General features: G+C 44.2%; 4 protein-coding genes across 4 annotated transcripts; all 4 read left to right on the top strand.

The window, feature by feature from the left end:
- Nucleotides 1–2,655: 2,655 nt before the first annotated feature.
- Nucleotides 2,656–6,409, top strand: AOL_s00117g39 (uncharacterized protein; the record flags this gene model as incomplete). Its single annotated transcript, XM_011127202.1, has 3 exons — nucleotides 2,656–3,733; nucleotides 3,789–4,608; nucleotides 4,669–6,409. The coding sequence occupies 3 exons, from the start codon at nucleotides 2,656–2,658 to the stop codon at nucleotides 6,407–6,409; spliced, it is 3,639 nt and encodes a 1,212-aa protein (XP_011125504.1).
- Nucleotides 6,410–9,597: 3,188 nt separating this feature from the next.
- Nucleotides 9,598–10,477, top strand: AOL_s00117g38 (uncharacterized protein; the record flags this gene model as incomplete). Its single annotated transcript, XM_011127201.1, has 3 exons — nucleotides 9,598–9,814; nucleotides 9,907–9,983; nucleotides 10,046–10,477. 3 exons carry the CDS (start codon nucleotides 9,598–9,600, stop codon nucleotides 10,475–10,477), a joined length of 726 nt encoding a protein of 241 aa, XP_011125503.1.
- Nucleotides 10,478–12,287: 1,810 nt separating this feature from the next.
- AOL_s00117g37 (uncharacterized protein) lies at nucleotides 12,288–13,741 on the top strand (the record flags this gene model as incomplete). The annotated part of the gene is made up of 5 exons (XM_011127200.1): nucleotides 12,288–12,507; nucleotides 12,695–12,826; nucleotides 12,896–12,978; nucleotides 13,042–13,220; nucleotides 13,279–13,741. The coding sequence occupies 5 exons, from the start codon at nucleotides 12,288–12,290 to the stop codon at nucleotides 13,739–13,741; spliced, it is 1,077 nt and encodes a 358-aa protein (XP_011125502.1).
- A 3,343-nt stretch (nucleotides 13,742–17,084) lies between these two features.
- On the top strand, nucleotides 17,085–22,615 carry AOL_s00117g36 (uncharacterized protein; the record flags this gene model as incomplete). The annotated part of the gene is made up of 2 exons (XM_011127199.1): nucleotides 17,085–21,110; nucleotides 21,197–22,615. 2 exons carry the CDS (start codon nucleotides 17,085–17,087, stop codon nucleotides 22,613–22,615), a joined length of 5,445 nt encoding a protein of 1,814 aa, XP_011125501.1.
- Between the last annotated feature and the right edge of the window lie 1,014 nt (nucleotides 22,616–23,629).

Genomic DNA, 23,629 nt, shown 5'->3' with positions numbered 1-23,629 from the left:
ATATATAATCTCGCCGAGCCTATATTAGATATAGATCAGCTTTAGATTTGTGTAACGATAGAGCAGCGCGCAATAGTCATAAGATCAGCTATATAAATATTCCTTATATAGCTTATATCTTCTCATCCCAGCACTCCCCAAAACCCCCCATCACAACTTGAGAATTATCTAACCTCAGATTTCCGCTTAATTCATTCTTTTCAGGCCTCCCTTGCAACAAAATATAACCTCGATTCGGGTGTCGTCGATCAGTCCGGTAAGCATTTTAATTAATATCTAAAATTCTACCAGATATACATATAATTAATGACTATACGTAGAATTCTAGAACCTAAAGCTGTGAAGTCTGAATAGACAACCCAGAACGTTACCATGCTTCGTTCACTATTCTCATTGACGGGCAGAACCATCAACTCCGTCCCGCCGACGGTCAAAGGCGCTGTTACCCGGATTGGCGAAAGTAAGCTTTCTTAATAATAAAAGAGACGTAATGCTAACTATTTCTCGTTGCTCTATCAACTAGTTGTCGTAACCTACATCATATTCAGAACAAGCATGCGGGTCATAACCGACTATAAAGGTTCACCTATTGCTGAAGCTTGGCCGAGTAATTGGTGCGATTGTAAAGATTGTATGGATCATCCGAGAGCGAGACAGCATTTTCTTGAGAGGAATGATATGCGGCTGGGACTCTCAAGAGCTAAGTGATAGCACCAGTTTCGGTGTTTTGTTCCTTTTATACAAAAAACTAGCTTACAATATCATATCGGCCCAATCACCTACATATCGAGAAACAAAAAAAAATTGTTTGCTGGGATCGAATGGGACAATGATGTCAATTTCAAATATAATCTCCATCTTCTTGTGCATGAGAAAACCTGTATCGAGGGGGGGGGGGAAGCGGTTATAGAGTTTCGATGCCTCATACTCATTGACTGCATGAATATCCGAAAACTTCTTATAATTTTGTGTATATTTGGAGTATTCAGGTTCTGTCTCTTGCCCAATCCGCGTTTAAGGAAAATACATAATTTACATATTATTTATATAAAAACTATGGGCAGCTCATCCAGGACATATCAAACACCGATACCATTTTGTTTTACTACTATTTTATAAATATAAGTTCGTATCTCGAATGGGATCTGATCCAATCAACGGATGGTCATATGATATGAAATCTAGGTAATATTCAGCATTGTGATCGTAAATAATACTGACAATATATAAAGTACAAAACATCTCCCTTTCTCTGCTTTTCTCTTCTTTTTCCTTCTCATCCGCATTCGAACCTTTACCAATTTCTATCTACAGTGAACCAACGTTACCCTACCTCAAAAGTTATCAAAAATGTTTTTCATTTCGATTCCTACGCGCTTTGATAAGCCGTATTGAGATCAGAATTAGGTTCTGGCAATCCGCCCTCACTGTTGCTCCCGTTATAAGTGGCTGAGAGGTTTGGAACTGATGGTAAATTAATATTATTTTCACTTTTTTAATTTCTTTTTAAATATATTAATATCTGATGGATATATATATAGGATGTTCGGCACTCTCATACTCTAGACGTCTTTTATTGTATATTCGGAGGCAGGTTCTATCTTGTCTACTCCTCGAATATTAATATAAGGTCTTTCGGGTCCAAGAAGGGTACACATATACCCGCTTTCGACCGTAGCCAATGCTACAGGATCCGCCTCAATAAAGTTACAACTGAATCGGATATGAAGCTAGCTTCAACATAAAGATCCCGCTAGAGGTATTAACGACCTATAAAGAGGAACACCAATGCCGTCCGAATATCAGGTTAAGCCTTGCTAGTTAGAGACTGAAGGCGGTGGAAGTGTCCTAGTAATATGTACTCCCGATTGACAACTATTGTGCCGGAATGGGGTGTATTTCGAATATCAGAGCAATACCAATTATAGGAAATATATAGATTTGAATATCATTCTAATGCGTATAATATTGAGGCCTAAAATACCGGTTTATTTCAGTAGTACTACGATTAATCGTATCGATACCGTAGCCCTGCCGTAATAATAACACCCCATTTGTCGACACAGTAGTGATGATATAAATTGGTATTAAATAATCTCACGCTTTGAATACAATGCAAGAAATTTATAGTCGTAAACCACATCTTGACAGAACACTTAATTAAGAAAAAAAAAATTATAGTCGTAGACTTTAGTGTGACATTTGTCTTGTCAAAAGTCAAGGAGTCTGACAAATAATTGAGCGAAGTTTAATTAAAACTTGAACTACCAAGAATTAAACACCAAAAAATGTTAATATTTTGTTAACAAAAATAACACATTACATTGCCGCCCCATATATACCTAGGTATATAGCAAATCTGGAACTATCTCATAGCATATACTTGGGTTTTCCAAGACCAGACCAACGAACTGTCAATTGGTCAAACATGCATCCGTCCTGCATCGTTCGTACACCATTCACAGCTCAGATGCGTAAGTTAACAGCATGCAAAAGCCGAAAGAGCTGGTTACTACCTTGAGGCTGGCAACTTTCTACCCCGCTTTTAATTTGACAACCAAGCAACTTAAATCACCAAGAAAAACCCCCTTTAGGGGGGTAGCGACTATAATCATACAGTATCGAACCGTATAGATCAATCGATTTGACACCAAAATGTCCGAGAATACGCCTCAACCTATTACCCCGTCGCCAAGAACCCACAAAGATTACACCGTAGGATGGGTATGCGCGCTTCCTCTGGAACGAACAGCAGCGGTAGCAATGCTTGATTTTCAGCACCCTCGTCTCGAAATACCAGCGGCCGACAGGAACGCCTATACCCTAGGATCCATCGGTGAACATAACATTGTTATAGCTTGTTTACCTAAAGGTATGATTGGTAATAACAATGCTGCGGCGGTAGCTACGCAGATGGTCATGACTTTTACGAATGTTAAATTTGGGTTCATGGTTGGTATCGGTGGGGGTATCCCGCCTGCAGTTAGACTCGGCGATGTGGTAGTAGGTACACCGGGAGATGGGTATCCTGGTGTCGTCCAATGGGATATGGGTAAAGCGGTCCAAGGAGGCGGCTTTCAGAGGACTGGGGCGCTGGATAACCCTCCGCGTTCGCTCCTAGCAGCATTAACAGAATTGGAGACTGCATACGATCTAAACAGCGGCTCCAAAATACCACAATATCTCGCTGAGTTGGAAGCAAAACAACCTAATCTGGCGAAAAAGTTTTTACGAAACGAATCGATGAAAGATATAGCCTTTAAAGCAACTGCTAGCCATCTTAGCAAAAGCGATGTAATATCCCAAACACTCATCGGAGAGGACGTCGACGATGACGAGGAGGAAGACGAGGAAGAAGAAGAAGACCAAATAGATGACTGCAGATACTGCGATAAGACAAAGATTTTCAGAGAAAATAACAGAGACATGCGGGTTCATTTCGGTTTGATCGCATCTGGAAACCAAGTTATCAAAGATGCTGCGTTTCGAACCAAGATAAATAAAGAACTTTGCAAGAAGGTTCTTTGTTTTGAAATGGAGGCAGCCGGCTTGATAAATGTTTTCCCCTGCCTTGTCATTCGCGGTATCTGTGATTATGCGGATTCACATAAGAACAAAATCTGGCAGCCGCATGCGGCCATCGTCGCTGCCGCATTTACCAAGGAACTTCTAGGATATGTTCAGGGAGTGGACGTGAAACTGGAAAATTCGGCGATGGATTTGATCTCTGGGAGTTAGTTCAGCTTTCACCTTGTTTTAAATAAACTGATTTCTAAGTTGTGTTCTAGTTGGAGACCAAATATATGAAGCTCGGGCCGATATCAAATTAATACATTCCAATATGGACAAAGAGGAGAATCGCCAAATCATCTCTTGGCTTACGGGGACCGATTATGAGTCGATTCACGCTGACTACAGGAAGAAAAGGATGAGTGGAACGGGCGAATGGATCACAGATTCAACAGAGTTTCTGGAATGGCTTCGGGGTGATAAACAGACACTTTTTTGCACAGGCCGCCCAGGGGCAGGTAAAACGATCATTACGACAATTGTCATCGACTGGCTTCAAGAGGTAATGCCTCACGAGGACAACGGCGATATAGGAATTGCGCATATCTATTTCAACTATAAGCGTCACGGCGGAGAAACAGTTGAAACTATAATCGCGAATCTCTTAGGACAGCTGAGTCGGAGGCTATCTTCCATGCCGAGTAGTGTCAGAGATCTCTATGAGCGTGACGCAAAAGGTCAAAACCCAAAAATAGAACAATACTTGGAAGCACTATCATCTGTTGCCGCTTTGTACTCGAAAGTCCTCATTCTCGTTGATGCACTTGATGAGTGTCATCTCGGCGAGCGACGGCGATTTTTGACCCAGATCTTCAATTTCCAGACGAAGAGCGGCGCAAATTTGTTTATGACCTCAAGAGACATCCCTGATATCAATGAGTACTTCGGAGAAAGCTTAAAGCTAGAGATTTCCGGACGGGAAGAAGACTTGCAAAAATATATGGAAGGGAGCCTGCCTGATTTACCAAGGATTTTGAGCCAAAAGCCGGAACTCTGGGAACAAATTCAGCGCAAGACTTTGAAAGCCGCTGACGGAATGTAAGGATCCATTTTTAGCCGCTTCAGCAGCAGTTAACGGGCTAACTAACTTCTGGGAAGATTCTTACTTGTAGCTCTGCGTTTTGAATATCTTAGGAACTTGGTTACCGAAAACGAAATCCTTGAGGTCTTAAAGAAGGGCCCAGGGACGGGATCCGACAGCGTGTATCATGAGGCATACGACCAAATTATGACTAGGATTCAAGGCCAACATAAACATTCATTTTCGCGTGCAAGAGGCCTTTTATCTTGGCTAACCGGCTCAAAGCAACAACTTACCACACAAGAGCTTCGTCACGCTCCTGCCGTTCAAGTCGGACAATCGCAGTTCGACGAAAAAGATATTCCTGATTTGGGAAGGGTGGTATCATTCTGTTGTGGATTAGTTGCCTTTGATGAAGACAGTGACATTATTCGCTTAGTCCATTATACAGCGCAGGATTACTTGATGGAAAATCAAAGCGAGTGGCTACCAAATATGGAAACCGAAATCGCAGAGAGTTGTGTCACTTATCTATCATATGAAGTTTTTAGAACAGGTGCACGTAATGCCGGGGGTACTTTTCATGAAAGACTTCGATCTAACCCTCTGTATGAGTATGCTTCGGCAAACTGGGGATACCATGTTAACGCGGCTGCTATCGGGGGTAAGTCGTTGGTAATGGGTTTTCTTGAGAGTGAAGGGGCAGTGTCGGCCTCCGTCCAATGTTTGTTTTATAGCAAGATGTATATATCACCTCCTATTAGTCCCGGTTGGATATGGATTCATCTCTGTGCATTTTTCGGAATTCAGGAACCATTAACAGCGGTGGATCTTGCGGTGGTGAGGGCTAATATGGAGATAATATCTACCGTAGGCGGTCGAACACCACTGTCATGGGCGGTCGAGAAGGGACACGAGGCGGTGGCACGGCTACTGATAAACGCAGGGGCCGAAATCGAAACGAAGGATGGCCGAGATCTGACACCATTATTACGGGCGGCTAAGAAGGGACATCAGGCGGTGGTACGACTGTTGATAGAGGCGGGAGCCGAAACCGAAACGGAAGATAGCAAAGGTCTGACACCACTTTCATGGGCGGCCGAGAATGGAGATAAAACGACGGTAGAATTGTTGCTAGCCGCGAAAGCCGAAATCGAAACGAAGGATGGCCGAGGTCTGACACCATTATTACGGGCGGCTAAGAAGGGACATCAGGCGGTGGTACGACTGTTGATAGAGGCGGGAGCCGAGATCGAGACCAAAAGTATGGATGATCGAACACCATTATCATGGGCAGCTGAAGCGGGACATGAGGCGGTGGTACGACTGTTGTTGGATGCAGGGGCCAACGTAAAGACCACAGATAAGTACGGCCTGACACCACTGTCATGGGCAGCTGAGGAGGAACATGGATCGGTGGCGAAGCTGCTGTTAGATGCGGGAGCTCCTAAGGTGGATACCTACGATCCAAACCAATTCTTCGACCCGGCAGGGGAGAGGGCGGTGGCGGCAAAAGATATACAGATAGAAAAGCTACGATATGACCTTCAGTCTATCAAATACAAGAAGTTCCAGTACCCACCGGAGGGATCGTTTCGGAGTCTAACCCTGGAGAGACGAGAGTTGTGGGAACGGTCGCTCTTGCCGGGACAGCAGAAGCTAACGGGGGAGGGAACACTTCAGGCAGTATTATCAAAAAAGGACTTGGAGATAGAAAGGCTACGAGATAAAAGAGAGAGAATCAAACCGCCCGGATACGAAACGAGGCTGCGAATATGGCAGCAAAGGCAGGAGCAGCAGGCAGTTATGATGTACTAAAGCACATATAAGTTGCTCTGTATATTTAAGGGTATTCGAGCATAATAATAATATATAAATAATATAGAGACAAATCGTAAGCAGGTAAATAGAATCGGTATATTTACTTCAAACGATCTCGATCTCACTGTTAAAATAGGAAATATTACCAACTATAACAAAGGTATTGTTTTTGAGGCTAAGCGCATTTACCCAATGTAATGTTTATCGCGAACATGAGATTGGACAAAAGTTTTTTACTTTCGTTGTAAATTATATTCCGTATTTGGAGAATATAATATATTTAATTTCCCGGTTCGGTAACCAACACTTCAAAAATGTGAGAGACAAAAGAGGTATCGAGTCCAAAAAAATCCAAAAAGAAACTCTCAGACGGGGAATCGAACCCCGGTCGTCCGCGAACCATTAGCCACATTGTGGCTTTGACAGGCGGAAATCTTAGCCACTGGACCATCTGAGATGTGATTGGTTCAGTCCACTGAACCAGACAGCCGTTGCTACTGTTGAAAGATCCAGCTATTTGACACTATATAAATAACATATTTTTTTAGAAATCCAAACCTAGTACAAGTTCGAGTTTCGCATGTATGTCCAGAACACAAATTCTACTATTTACCTTGTATCCATAAGTAATAGTTTAACAGCTGTCGCTCTACGTCCCAATTGGCCATATTAAAGAAAGAACCACAGGAAATGGCGATGGCACGTAACATACCGTTTCGTGACAAGGACTAGGGTAACTCGTTCATCTTCTCAACACTATCTACAAAGATAATGTCGACCAGTTAAGCTTGGGCGCCGACATAATTTCCTTTTGGAATGAGGATATATCGGATGGTTAGAGGTTAGACGGCGAAGGACTTAGGGTTTGTAACAGGAGCATCTTAGTTGCATCTCGGACACAAATATTGAAATAACAGTTTTTATTACTTGAGAAATCTGTTAGCGTCTCTACCTATTTTGCCACAGACGATTCAAGCGACTCAAAAATCATTATTTGGACAGGCTATATATTCAATATAAAGATGTTCCTTGCCTTTACGTACAGACTACGCATATTCTTACAACAAGAACGTTACCCTCTGCTTTCTAATTACCTTCAAGTCTTGGTCGACCAACGTCAGTATATAATTACTTCAATGTAAAAGCGGGTCTTAAAAAACGGGGTAACAAGAATCCAGCAAACTGAGCAAACAAAACTGGGATTTCAAGCTCGTGATCAACGAGCCTTCCGACAACAATCGCACGGTACAGTGTAAATGAAAATGGTTTCTCGGATGAGATGCTGCGTCTTAAGTATCGATAGGTATTAGGGGTGCTAGGGTGTATTGCCATTCTTTAAATTAACTTATCTATATACACATACATAGACCTTTATCGGCATTTTAACGCAAAAGAGTTACCTTGCCTATTTATGTTGAGACATTACTGGCAGCTGATATTGATCAACCTCTTCTCGAAGCTCTTAAATGGTTGAAAAGTTTACGAGCTAGGCCAGTGCCACAATTTGCATCTCTTATTAGTCTCAGGGGAGTCAGCTCTTCTATAGCCCCTTTATATGGCCTAGGATTTATAGAAGCACCCCTCCTCAGACTGAGCGCGCTATGGCCGGTTATATAATTCGCTGATAGAAGATTGTGCAAGCATTTATATATATAGGCTATCCCGGTCTTTCTTTGGTCACCCGCGTTCGTTTGCTGTCTGCCTAGTCTTATATATTACCTACTATCAGGCTGAAATTTGCTGATATGCAGAAATTATTGTAGATACCCGTGGCAGAATTTCCAACCTTTATGTAGCTGAACTTTGCCATGGAGTTTGATTGAAAAGACCTCCAACATGTGGGTATGAAGCCAAATAATCTATCAAGCTTTGAGGGCTTCAACAAAAACTCACTCAATTTTAGAAGCCTCAGAGCAGAGATACCTAAATATGTATTCTGCTGTCTGTCTAATTTCTACAATTTCTTGAATTCCAAGGCGAAATACTAATGTTTCCTGAGTGTGGCCCTGGCGATCAATGCCAAAATTGTATAAACGTATATGAGAATTAAGGCCCGGAAGTTTCGGGAGGTCTGCTTTCGAGAGGATATACAAAAAGCGGCTCTAGTGAGACATTGTAGGTTTCAGATCAACAGCACCATCGATATCGCAGTAATTGAAAGCAGTGATTCTAACGAGCACCAGGCAATGCGCGGTTTGGACAGTATAATGTCTCATTCTTGGATTATAGATGGGCTGATCCCAATGTCGCTCCGATAAAACTTCGACTTAAATGGTCTTTACCAGGTCCCGTCCCATCAAACCTTCCCTCTCTTGAAGTCAGCTCAAGAGAGTATCAACCAGGACAATTTGATTCGGAAATTGAGGGTCCTAGCTATATCTGGCAAGTAGACCGAGAGCAAAACGTAGTCAAGCTACCACCTCATGCATGCTATGAAATTAAGGAACTTTCGCGCGTCGAACGGTTGGGGCGTTTATCGACGAAAGTTCGCCTGGATTGCAACAGTGGGTATTAGACGGAGAAGTCGACGAACCTACATTCCTGTCATATCAAGAGGCCCTGCGATTTGTAAAAAAATATGATAGTGAACTAATCAGGCTCGCCCTCCGGATGCAATGCGGGGCTGTATTGTCTCAAGGCTGTGCCTCGGTGCTGGGTGCGCCTTAGCCAAGTTGAGACCCCTTCGAGACATCCTAATTTTAGCATGGCTTTTCGACCTGAAAGATGACTCGTACGTAAGATGCACCAATTACCCGACGGTACTAAATGGATATTTCTGGGGATTTTTCTGGAAATCTCTACAGAAAATAACAGTGCGATTACCTAGCTTGATGAGCTAGTAATTGCTTGAGATATACTGAGCAATACATCCATTAGGCATGAATTTCAAGCCGGATATCTCGCGTTTGCCTATCTTTTCATTTAGTCATCTTGGTAGAATGTCTAGCTGAAATGGGAAAAGATTTCATGCGGCGACTCCATGCATAGTCCCACTAGAAAACTCGAATACCAGTTGACCATGCGTATGCATAAGTAATTATTATAACTATTCAACAATCTCACAATCTTGAACATCTTCTGGAGGCAAATAAAGGACGGATTGACCACGTAGCTACGTAGTCCCGATACTAACTTTTAGACGACTCGGGGGTAGCTGCTGAGAGAGCACTATTAAAGCTGACACCATGATCGGGGACCTGTATCCCTCAACACTCTTCCCAAATGGTCAGGTGGAGCAAGCAGTAGACAAATATTGCGAACAACAGTCTTTACCGGTACCGTCTTACATCACAGAGCACAAATTACGATCTCTAGAGGACCTCAAAGACCATGACTATATGGTTCCTACGTTGGAGATCCAGTTTCTCATGTTTTTGGTCGGTATATTGGATGTAGAGACAGGTAAGACGTCTGGACGAGCGATCGTTGGGTGGTTCCTTAGATAATTTTCATAATTCTTACTGACCGCGATCCCTACAATTTCTGGTTTCCAGTACTCGAGATTGGCTGCTTTACCGGATACTCTGCTTTGGGCTTTGCAGAAGCCTTGAAGAACAAACCGAATGCCAAAGTGTGTATCATCCTCCGGAAAATTTCATACTGGGAAATATTGATGCTAACGATAAAGTACAGATTACGACATTGGAGATAGACCCAAAGCCAATCTTGATCGCTCGCAAGGCTTTCAAGGGACAGCCTGAGGCCCAAATTATTGAAATATTGGGAGGGGATGCAACCGCTTCCTTGAACCTCTTACATGGCCAATCACGGTCATTCGATTTGATATTTCTCGATGCGAATAAGGAGGGCTACGCGGATTATTTCAACAAAATCCTAGACTTGCAAATGCTTTCGCCACGCGGAGTTCTCGTTGTTGACAATGTTCTCTGGAGGGGACTCGTAGCGGATCGCACACCAGCAAATCCTCAGGGAAACGAGATCTCATTGGCAAAAGCAGAGGTTATGGACAGTTTCAATAAGTTAGTGAAAGCGGATGATCGGGTCGAACAACTTGTTCTTCCCCTCTTTGACGGACTATCGTTGATCAGATTGAAACAAGGCTGAGGTTAGGGATAGCAGCTTCCTCTCAGAATCACGCCACGTTCCCTGCTGTAATAACATGCATTGCAGCTCAGGTTGCAATGCATATCGAATAGCGGTCTTGGACCCAGACCATCGCCACCTTATCGGTGTAACGCAATTGCAAAGCAGGTTCAAATCCCACATTGTATCAAATGGAGTTGTAAGTAAAAATTGGAAAGAAACACCATTTCTTAACATCCAAATATGAATTTCCGCCTCCTCTAGATCTAGGTAGATGGTGACCCCGATTTAAGAAGGCAACAACATGTTTACCAACAAAGCATGATAAATATGCTATGAGACCAGAGACTATGAAGGCCAGCCTCGTTACCAGAAAATTCTTGTATTTTTAGGGGGAAAACGCAACAACGTTCTGGGTACGAGACTCGAAGAAGGCTGCGAGGCGTAATGCTGTATTTTTTTAAAAAAGAAAAAGAAAAAGAAACGCAGGGCATCGAAATCCGCAACATGCGCATGCCGTGTGCCGTCTATGTGGCACGTACGGCTAAATATCGTATACTAATCTCTTAATTGGATATGTACAACCAATTTGAGATATGGCATTCGTCTAAGCTAACGTAACAGACTATTTTGCCTGCAAATTATGGCGTCCTAAATGTGTTAGATGTTGTTGAATGGAAAAAGTGGGCCCCCTAACCACTTTTGGGAACCACTACCTACTTTCGGCCACACCAGGCGCCCACACGCCTTACTGGCTGGCCTGTGAACTACCAGCCTATGAACCGCCAGCCTGTCTGCCAGCTTGAAGACTTGCAGGCTGGCCTGGGAATACCAGTACTAGCCTACGGGTCGGTCCCAAAATGGGTTCAGTGGTTACTAAATGTGGTTGAGGGGCCCACTTTCTGTGCCCGACATATACATAAAAACATTTGATACATTTGGGACGCCATAGGTGGGTGGGGATGCGTCTAAACTAGACATCGAATGGAACTGACTGACTAGTTCATGCAGTTGCATATCCCAGTCAACAGGGATATAGACATAGCGGGTCACCAGAATTGACCAATCAACCAATACAATTGCGTTATTAAACGAGCTCCGGCTCGAGGCAGGGCTCAAGGTGTGAGCTAGTCTGTCTGTATTGGATGACACCTGAAGCCAAGACGATGCGATACAGGGATTTCCTCTCTTGCTGCCGATGGTTGATAAACCCGCTTCAGCCATCTTGTCTTAAGAAGGGCAATTGAGAGAATGGTTGTGAAGCTTCGTATTCTAAAACATGTAAAAGATAACGAACAAAGCAGGGGTTTAAAGAATTTTGTTATTTTATGGGGGTTTACCTAATAACCGAACGTGAGGAAGCAAGATTTTACCATACATAATCGATATATCTACACTTCCTCAAACGTTGAAAACGGGAATAGTCATCGCCGGATACAAGAATAAGGGTAGCCTTGTCGTCTGACTTTTTTTGCTTTTCTACACAGCATGAACAGGACGCCGGTTAAGTACTTTATGACAGTCAACTTTGGCGCCCGTCTTCAATCAGACCAATAAGAGTAGTTTGCATTCAGCGGATCCGCGGATCCGCTGTCCTGAAAGTCTTATGTTCACCTTCATAAACCAGAGATATTTGAATGATATTTAAGCTGCCACAGATATCAGACCTGGGGCTGGAAAGATCCAACAAAGCTATATAAATATAGCTTTGATAAGGTCTCAGCTCCCGAGATATTTCATTAAGCTGCACCATCGGAATTACTCAGTGGATCGCATCCTAACATAATTCTCTTGTCTCCTCCTCAGTTCAACTCTCTCACAAACTTTCAAGATGTGCACCGAGGAACAGGCTCGGAGTATATCTGAAGAGACTACGTCTCTCGGGAAAGCCAACGGGTCCGTCAGACAGAACGTACCCGATGGGTTTGTTTCCAAACTCTCCGGGGACCTGGTGTGGGAAGGATCTTCATATGCCACATCAGAGAAATATGTGCGCGTACTAAGCGCAGTTGAGATTGAGGAAGTTGAACTGGCCGCAAAGCACTTCAAAAGTATAATATCATCCACTTTTCTATAGCCCTCGTCATCTCTGTGGCATTGAATTAAAATCATACTAACGAGTACTTGATCTTGAGATAGACCTTGCGCTACCCTATGGGTTGATTTAACCCCAGACTTTTCCCCTTGGCTGTCAACTAGCCACAGATTTAGCTGGTATCAGCGATACTCTACATACAGGGCGAGGATTCAGTGTAGTCCGGGGCCTCAATTCCCCAAAATATACCATCGAAGACAACATTATCATTTACATGGGTATTTTGAGCCACATTACGCCAGTCTTCGGAGCAGACCCTGATAAAATGGCACTGGGTAAGAAAAATAGCAGAATATCACTTCCATCATTTTTCGCAGAAACATCTAACAAGCTTTTATCATCAGGGCATATACGGGATGCAACCAAAGACGCTATTATTCCCGGCGATGATCGAAAACTAGCCGTTTCCAAGTATCCGAATTTCCTCGTAAGCTAGCATCAGCATTGCACTTTCAAAGTAGACTCAACTAAGATGTTTTTTTTTGATCAGAACTTTCACACAGATGTTGGCCTTGGGGATATTTTGAGTCTATACACTTATCAAATGCCATCTTCTGGAGGCTCGCAGCGACTTGCAAGCTTCTGGAGAATTTACAACGAATTGGTGGAACACAAACCGGATGTTCTCGCGACGCTGTGTCACGGCTGGCCAATTGAGGGGAAAGATCCGTAAGTTACTTCTCCTAAATTAGAACTATCGGCGGAGTTCTGAACAATTTTACCTTAGAGAAACGTTGCTTCCCAAGGATCTCGACCGGCCACTTGTCTTCTGCGAAAAAGAGAAGATCATCATTCAACTTTCTCGCCAAGTGCTTTTAGGAACGACGAACCTCCCTCGTTCGGCGGGACTCCCTCCTCTCAATGCCTCCCAAATAGAAGCCCTGGCTGCTCTCGACGAATTATGCAACAAGTATTCCTTTGTGGTGGAGCAGAAGCAGGGCGACATTCTATGCGTCAATAATTTCGGTATATTGCATGCAAGGGACGCGTGGACAGATACTCCTGATCATAAGAGACATATATTACGAATTCTCTCGAAGGATCCACGACATGCATGGGATAAGCCAGCTCTTGTTGCAGATGAATGGGAGAAAAATCTTTCATATGATCCGGCAACCTTGTACATCCCTCTTGCGGACTTTGATCCTCGTGGTAAAACGGCATGTGCGGCGAGCGATGCACATGGCTAAAGGGGACCCGGTCTATATGGTTCCTGGATGCGGTTCTATGCTTTTTCTAGATATAGTTTTTATACTCATCCCCCATTGCAGTATTCATATCGCCCATCAAATGTTCCTTGGATTGAGGGGTATATATATCGCGCACCATGATCCCTCCTTACTTCTTCCGTTTTTCTTTCTTTCTTTCCTTTGTAACACCACCCTCATTTAGCATCTAATTCGTCGTGTTTAGAAATATTATAAAATTGAAACCAATTTTAAACCGCTTGTGGTATAATTGTATAACTGTATATCTGGAATTTTGCAGTCGGTAAGGACTGTTCGACAATATGAGCAAAGATGTATTTATGTGTTTAGGTAAAGTTTATAAAGTGACATAGCCAGCTAGCGGAACTGTTTATACGCGTTGTGTTGTCACTGTTGTAAAACGAAAATACCACGAATTCAGCTGACGAAAAGTTGGACCATTGAATCAGTTGTGTTTTTGAGTGTGAAGATGTGCTAATGCATCATGGTGTGATTTACTGTCGCTTACTGCGGCCCACTATCGCAGATTGCGATTTACTAAGGCATAGCGTGATTTATTATGGCATAGTGTGACCCACTGTGAATTATGAATCAGCACAGGAACCACAAAGAAGAAAGGGAGCGAGGTACGCTGCGGTAACCTACTGTTAACATGTAGTAATCCACGTTATGGCCTATTAACAACTCAGACTGCAACAACACTGGCTCAACACAAAAAGAGACCATCCCTAGCATCTTTGACTGCCGCGTAGTACTCAAGACAGAGTGAGGCAACAATAATATCGCTTCCACCAATACCTAATATAGGTTGAACCGGCTGTGTATTATGATAGGATTCGCTAAGGAGTCCTTGATCCAAGAGAGCTAGAGATAATGTTATCTCCTTCGCCGAATTCGCATCTTTTCGATACTTTTGCGTAAGGGTAAACCTCATCAATGAATATTTACACATCGCATCTAGATCTAGATTTAGTTACGATTCGCTTAGTAGACCCCGTTTAGACGGTGTGCATAATTTAGCTTTTAGATGTTCCGTCGTACAATAAATGCAATACGCATAATAGAATCATTCCCCTTACATCTAACTAAAAAGTATTATCACATATCTACTAACGGCGACTCCATTGTTCTGGCCATAGAAAAGAAATAGCGCGAGAGGGGCAACTATCTTCTTTCAAAGTTTCCTTATTTTAGGAGGCCTAATTACATAAAATACAACCCTTAGAATTATCTAGGATAGGTAAAAATATATAAGACAATAGGCGCGCACTGTTGGATGGTCAAAATTAACACGCTAATAACACAAATCTGGTAAACATTGAAGGAGGCTTAGGCAAGAAATAGAGTGTCGGATATAAAAATTTGGGGACTACAAAGTGTATGCTGTTATAATTTCGGAATGCTGTTAATCTATCCTAGAGCTGTATACGTCGAAGCACAATAGCATATTCCGCCATTCCCGCGGCATAGGCGTCGATGTTGAAGTATATGCAGAAAAGTAGATTACATAAGTAGACTACAAAAGTGGACTATAAAAGCTGGCTTACAAGATTGGGCTACGAAGTTGGACACCAACAGTGGGCTCCAGAGTTGGATACAAAGGTGGACTACGAATCTAAAGTGAACTACCAAGCTTGCAAGCTGGACTCCGATATTGAAGTTAACTACAATATTAAACTTCAAATTTAAAAGTAGACCACAAAGTTAGTGCATAAAGTTGGACTCCAAGCGTGGATTGTTCATAAAGCAGCAAAATAGAACACCCAATGACAGCTCCAGCACAATGTATCCGATAATACAAATTATTCTCGTTTAATAACCTTAAATATTGGGGAAAAGCATTGATATTGCTTCAAAACACGCTCCAAAAAAGTCTGGCAATGAGCAGACCTGGCAATAAGACTGATGTTGTCGACGAAAATGACTTGCTAACGCGCAAGAATTAACATGCACACCTTTTCAGAAGGCCGAACAGGGGCCCAAAAGGTCCAGCATCTTAGCCACTGGACCATCTGAGATGTGATTGGTTCAGTCCACTGAACCAGACAGCCGTTGCTACAACTTGAAAGTAGAAGATATCTTATGTCGTTATAAAGTTCAAAACTTGTCGTTAACTAAATTTCAACCTCATGATATTTGCATAGCTAGTGGAATACAAATTGACACTACAAGTTACTCAGCTCCATATCGGCGCAAGGCTATGTTTAATTAGCTCGCGAAGTGCAGGATACAAAAAGTACCAAGAACTTTCTGTTAAAGCCGTCGCTGACTGGTCAATGTCAATGTAAACCCGGAATGTGTTGCCCGTGGTTGCTGTCCCTGTTCGCAATCATAGCGTGATGTTTGGACCTGTGACGTCATCGGGAACCACCAGCTCCAAACAAGATTTTTAGCGTGGAGGCCGGATGGCGATTCGGGAAAATGCCCACTCCCTGTTATGTTACCTATCCCGCCACCGCCAACCTCCATTCCATACTAACACCACCACCATCTACATCCTTACTCATCCCACTTAATTCGCAGCCATTATAGTTCACAAACAAGCGTCGATATACATACCCACAACCCCGTATCGGCATATAGATGTGAGGGTATACAGATACAAAAGAAATAACCGGGTCGGGCTTGGGACGGACGATCAGCGCCGGACTGGGTCTAGCAGCAATCCATTACCGCTGGCAGTCTCCACTTCTTTTCTATTTCTACTTCTATTCTCTTCTTTTCCCTTCGGCTTCAACTTTGCCCTAACTACTACATACTATGTACCTACGACTTGCCCACTTGCTTAACCTGGCTTGACCTGACCCGACTCCACCTCACCTGACCCGACCTGACCTGATCTGACCTCACCTACACTCGGCTCTACCCGGTCACAAAGTAACTATCCGGCGACGTTTATATATACCTCTCACGTGGATGCATCAACATTGTTCGCAATGGTCCACTCAGACCCCATAACCAATCCTCTTTCTGCTGTCAACGGCCATACGGTCGAGTCTCTACGCGAGGTAAGATACTTATCCATTCACTCACTCGCTCGCTCACTCTGTCACCATTTAGATCTTTGGTAGTATACCCTGTTTCTACTTACCATCCGATCATCTCCAACTGTTTTTTTTAATCTTGTCTCAAAAAATATTAATATTGTCTTCGTTACAAATTGTAGGCGTATAATTCTCACCTTCACTCCCAGATGTCTAGGCAACTCCCCTCCCGGCGCAAATCCCGCCTCGACCGCCAAGTTTCCCAGGACTCCCCACCTTCATCTACTCCTCCCAACCACCGATCCGATCCTATCAAGACCCCTTCCTATCCCTTTCCCAACATGGGCCGCTTCAATATATCATCTCCGATTACCAGTGTTGCCGCTGTTGCCTCCCCCTCCCCGTCCCTCCACGACAGAGCTATCCCCTCTGGTACCAACACCCCTGCCTCTGTCGCTTTTTTCCCCCCAGAGACCAATCCGCCAACTCCGTCCGCCTACGAAAACCCGGACTACCCTTCTCCCAATTTATACGAATTGGCCCTTCTCCTTCACTCCGAGCCGGGTATCGATGGCTTCTGGGACACGGTCGTCCGTATCATGAAAGAGTTTTACAAGGTTGAAAGGCTCTCTTTAACCATTCCCACAGACCTCACAGACCTCTCCAACTCTCCATGGGGCCAGAGAGCGACTTATAACGATGTCGATGACGAGGAAGAGGAGGAAACTTCCCTTTTGTTAACATATCCCGAAGAAGAAGAAGCCGAAGCTGGATTCCGCGAAGCAGGACGCAGAAGGAGAGAATCTAATACTACTAACCTTACCGCTACAAATGGCAATAGTTATAGTAACGGCAATCTTGAAGGACTTGATCTACCATCAGGACCTCACAGGGGTTTATCTCAGGAATCTGTGGAGACGGTCGTCATTCCCTCGGACACCGGGGGTCCCGTTTTCTCGCCTGTTACTGTCAACCTTACACAACAATCTCTTTCTCAATGGGACACTAATGACGCCGGACATCAATCTGATCTTCACCCAAATTACCCTCTGGACCCTTTGTTGCATATTGAAGATGACGACTCCAAAGGAAAGGTGTTCTTGAACCTACAACCTTTGACCTACGAAAGTGAACCTTTAATCGATGGTGCTGGAGTAAGCAGAGTATTAGAAAGAGGGAAGACAGTCGTTTTATCTCGAGAATACAAGGATATGCAAACAAAATGGGAACGATTGGCTGCCAGAAAGGAAGAGAAAGCTCGACTGCAAGATCAAAAGAAGGCAACCGAGCCCGTTTCAGAAGCCCAGCCGCCTCTCAAATCGAAAAGGAAAAGATTTCCCTTTCCGTGCGTCGAGGATTTCCAGCTCAGATATAAAGATACAATGCGACCTCGATCGCCAACGGGGACGGGAGGAGGGGGGGAAAGAGGAGCTCCTGCTTTTGAAGAATTTGAGCAAGCTGTTTCCTCTCCCTGGTCTCAATCGCCAGCCCCTTCACCTGCTATACGTGCCGACCCCACCGAAAACCCCTTCTTCGCACCTGCAAAAGTAGATGAGGAATGTTTCAATCCGTCAGCCGAGAGCCCCCAGTATTCAAGCGCCGAGCCCATCCATGCTATTGGTCTAGAAAACGCCTCCACGGTGATACACATCCCATTAGTACATCCATCTACTTCAATTATAAAATTTGGTAGGAGGAAGTCTGCTGGAACCGCTCTATCCGATGTTATTACTGAAAAAAGAACCCCAATTGCCATTCTTTCGATATTGTCATCTGTGATTCCATACCCTAAAAACTTAGTCCATTCGCTCACACACCTGTCCCCACTGATGGCTACTGCTTTCGCACTCTCGCAGGCTCATTCAAATGCTGCCCTTCAACTTTCACATCTACAGTTCCAAGGATCGGAAGTTGCAGCACAACGGAAACGGGGTGATGTCGGATCTTCTATTATGAGTGTTACCAGTCCGAGCGACTATACTAAATCCTCATCGAACACAAATTCTTTAGCAGGAACTCCCAACCAAGATCTAATCGCATCATTTGGAGATCCCAGCGGTAAGAGCCCCATGGGTTCACCTAGCCCCAGAGCCTTCAATGGCGAGGAATACTTTTCAGCGAGCCAAAGACCGCCGAATCCAAAAAGACGGACGAGCACAGGAGTTTACCATGTTCCCATGAGTCCTGGAGAACAACCTATACCGACAGTTACGAAACCACATCAATATAGGATTGGCCATCTGATCGAGGAAGCTACAGGAAGGCCAACACGGCCTCCCATGCCCAGAACTATTTCAGAAGTCATGGAACCAAGTCCTAAGAAAAAGAGAGACAAGCAAGCTAATACATCCGGATCGGACAAAACTTCGGATTCCGAAAGAGAGGGTAGTGTAGATATGCCGTCATCTGAGGATATGCAGACCCCCAAGGCTATCCTAACACCTAGAACAGAAGCAGGAAAACAGACTACTGGTTTCTTCGGGACACCAAAAACCGCTGAACTTAGCATGGACGCTATCTTAAATACCCCATCTGGAAAACCGCATTATATTTCTATTCCTACTGCGGACATGCTCCCCCTTACTTCTGTGCCTGAGACCCCGAGCAGCGTACCTTTGCCCGAGACTCCATTACACGGACCACCCATGGATTCAAGGGAGTTCAAAATACGACCTGGAACGCTTAGCAGCCCAGTCCCAGACCGCGGCGGCGCATCTACACCCGTCATGCCCAGCGCTACACACGACCTACAAGCGATTGAATCAGCCCTCGAGTCTGCGATTTATCCTCTCCCATCACCAAGTACAGAAGGTCTTAAAGTGGAGTCCTCGGAAAGTAAGAATGACTCAAAAAAGAGGATACCGCTGAGACGACACTCATCGCTAGCTAGTTCTTACAAACACCATACGAGGTTACATTCCCGCGGTGCGGATTTTGGAGCATCATTCCCTACGATTGCTAGTTCTTCAAACGTTCCGATGAGCCCTGGATTTGGAGATAAAAACCCGCTGAAGACGCCGCTCCCAAATCAACAATTTGAAGGAAGCCAAAAGAATATGCCGCCACCATCGAATAAACTTCTACGCACTATTATCGATGCGATACCCGTTCACGTATTCACTGCTGCACCGCAGACGGGGGAGACGACGTGGGTCAACTCGCGAATGTTAAGTTATCGAGGGGCTACTGCAGAGGAGTTCATGGCCGACCCATACGAACCTTTCCATCCCGACGATCGGACGAACTATGTACGATTATGGCTCGCGGCAGTTAGGAAGGGAGAACCATTTTCCTATCAGATACGAATCAGAAGATTTGATGGACATTACCGATGGTTTATGATCCGTGCTGTGCCCTTAAGGGATAATCGAGGAATGATAGTACACTGGTTCGGCACAAATATGGATATTCACGACCAAAGGATTGCAGAGGTGAATGCGGCACGACAAGCTGAGATGGCAGAGTCTGAAGCGAAGTATCGAAGTCTAGCGAATAGTAGCCCGCAGATAGTCTTTGCGGCTACTCTAAGCGCTGGGATTACCTTTGCAAATAATCAGTGGCTTGAGTATTCAGGACAGACGCTAGATCAGGCTTTACAGCTAGGGTTCATGGAGTTTGTACATCCAGCAGATCGGTTCAAATGTGCTCTACCGGGATTTAGAGTGGAGCAGATGACTGCGAAGGAGAAGGCACTCGGGGCGTGGTTTAAAGCGGTTAGTGGGGATGTAGGGAGGGATAAAATTCCTGAGATGATGGGGGTGAAGAAGAAAGCGGAGGAAGAAGCATCATCATCACCACCATTTTCGACAGAGTTGAGACTTAGAAGGAAAGATGGGGAATACAGATGGCATCTTGTGAGATGTGTATCTGTTGAGGCTTCGAATGTTGAAGGGTTGTGGTTTGGGACTTGCACGGATATCAACGATCATAAACTTCTCGAGCAACGGCTTAAGGATGCGAATGATGCGGCGAAAAAAGCGATGGAGAGTAAGACTCGTTTTTTGAGTAACATGTCGCATGAGATCCGGACGCCGTTGATAGGAATTAGCGGGATGGTCAACTTTTTGTTGGATACGCCGCTGAATGGGGAGCAGCTCGATTACTGCCATACGATTAGTAGTAGCAGTGATGGGCTGTTGATGGTTATTAATGATATTTTGGATCTGAGTAAAGTTGAGGCGGGGATGATGAGGCTTGGAGAGGAGTGGTTTGGGGTAAGGGCTCTTGTGGAGGACGCCCAGGAGCTGTTGAGTACGATGGCAATTTCGAAGGAGTTGGAGTTGAATTACTTGGTGGAAAATGGGGTGCCAGATGTTGTCCGCGGGGATAGAATCAGGTTGAGGCAGGTTCTTTTGAATATTGTCGGGGTAGGTATTCCCTTTTTTTTAAAGCCCATTTGTACTTGTTACCCATGTTTTGATAGACGTGGTGCTAATTCTGGGGGCGGGTTTAGAATGCGATCAAATTCACAAGTAAAGGGGAAGTATTTACCCGCTGCTTTGTGATCACGGATCAAGAAGTTCCGGCAGATAGGGTGGTTCTTGGGTTTGAATGCTACGACACTGGACCAGGGTTCGATAAAAAAGATGAAGAGCTAATGTTCAAACCCTTCAGCCAGATCGACGGATCCAGCACCCGAGCCCATGGAGGAAGCGGATTGGGGTTAGTTATCTCGAGACAGTTGGTTGAATTACATGGCGGCAAGATGATGGCTACCAGTAAGAAAGGGGAAGGATCCAAGTTTTGGTTTTCGGCAGTTTGCAAGGTCCACAAGAGAGGGGATGAACTAACGGCACTTACGACACCCACTACGGTACAGACACCAGTGACTACACCGCCTTCGCTTGTTGTCTCTTCTACATCTTCATTGGAGACGGAAGCGTCAGTTGGGACGAGTTGTGCAGGTGATGGGTTGGGAATTGTCGGCATTGGAGTGCAGCCTTTGAGTACAATTAGTCAAAGGGCGTTGGCGCACCCGGTGCCCTCGGCGCAAGACCCGAGTTCTATGCGATTTTCATTGCCTGCCGAAGTTCAGGAGAAGGTTGAGAAGGCTGAGAAGGCAGCCAGGGAGAAAGAAACAGAAGTAGTCGTTGCAAAAGAGGATAAGGGTAAAAAGGGTTGTTATGTGGAGAAGTTTGGCATATTGATTATTTCATTCATGCCATTCAGTCGGCTTGCAATCGAAAGTCATATCCGTACCGTCTTACCTAAAAGGATCCCTGCGGAGATTAAGGTTGTCAAAGACGTCGAAGAAGCGAGGAAGATGCTTCTCGATAGGAAAAACGGAGTACAGGGAATCTTTTTTTCGCATATCGTGATAAATGTTCCCGACTATGCGCAAATTGCGAGGATCACGAGCATCATATGCGAAAGAGAAAGATTTTCATCTACAACCATGGTTATTCTTACGACGCCCATTCATCGAACGGGGATTATCGAAGAGAACCCGAAATTATACGACAATATGGGGGCCAGGGTACAATTCATCTACAAGCCGATAAAGCCATCACGACTCAGTGTCATTTTTGATCCGGAGAAACAGTGTGATGCGTCAATGGATCGGTACAGACATACAGCTCAGCAGGTTGTTGAAAGTCAAAAAGCGGTGTTTAGAAGGATGGAGGAGGAAGTCGGGAACAAAGGGCATAAGGTGTTACTTGTGGAGGATAACCCTGTCAATCAAAAGGTGCTCCTGAGGTTTTTAGGAAGGGTCGGAGTTGATGTCGAGACTGCGACTGATGGGGAGGAGTGTGTGGCGAAGGTTTTGGAGAAAGGGGTTGGATGGTATAGCTTGATTCTTGTGAGTATCTCCCCACCATTACTGCCTGAGTATTTTAAGGGGGTGTGTATACACAATTTGATTGGAGACTAACGTACGAGTGGATAGTGCGATCTACACATGCCGCGTAAAGACGGGTTTGCGACATGTAGTGAAGTTCGAGCCTGGGAAAGGGAGAACGGAATTGGACGTACGCCGATTATTGCACTTTCAGCGAACGTTATGAGTGATGTTGCGGAACGGTGTAAAGCAGCGGGGTTCTCGAGGTACGTTAGCAAACCTGTTGATTTCAGGGTGCTCGGGGATACTATTAAGGAGCTTTTGGAAGAAGGGGAAGGGAAAGGGTGGGTTTGAAGATCCTCCCTTTTTTTCTTCTTGTTTTGTTATTTGCATGAAGATTTGCCCTACCCTTTTTTTTATTTTAAAATTCCCTTTTTTTTCTTTGGGTTATATATAAGGAGGGCACTATGCATTGCATTGAGCATGGCGTTTTATACGGGTAGGGGTTCTTTTTAAGGGTTGCTTTTTATAATTTAGCAGTTGTATCATGTTTTATGGGTTTAACTATGGGGCGTGCGACGGATAACTGGTTTCCCGGTTTCATTTTCTTTATTTTATTGTTTTATTTTATTTCCTTTTTTCTTCTTCTTCTTTCACTAGATTACCTTGTTTCATTATTTTTCTAGAAGGATCTTACTTAATCGTCGGAATGTTTGGATTACGGGATGTGAGATGCGGAACCGGGTACAGGAACGATTCGGAAGCAGGAAAGCAGATTGAGTGGCTCGGGAAGTTATAACTTCAGGAAGAGATCGGTATTATACGTATGTATGTCTGCATGCATACGTACGTACGTATTCTCAGATGGGGACTACAATAGTGGCTGTAACATTAACAAGGCGCCCTGCCCGTTTGTACAACTAGCCTATTTTAGAAAATAAAATAATATAAAATAAAATAAAAATAAAAATAACAGTAGAAATGACCAAGTCTAAAATAGTAAGACAGACTACTGCCTAGGTACTAGCTTAGTCAACCGAGAGACTGGGGATAGATTACACCGACGGAGTAACCGATTGAACGATAATGATGATGATATCTGTAGTC

This window comes from Orbilia oligospora, assembly GCF_000225545.1.
Source record: "Orbilia oligospora ATCC 24927 unplaced genomic scaffold scaffold00117, whole genome shotgun sequence".
Lineage (NCBI taxonomy): Eukaryota > Fungi > Ascomycota > Orbiliomycetes > Orbiliales > Orbiliaceae > Orbilia > Orbilia oligospora.
Note: the sequence above shows the minus strand (reverse complement) of the source record. Positions and strands in the feature narration are given on the sequence as shown.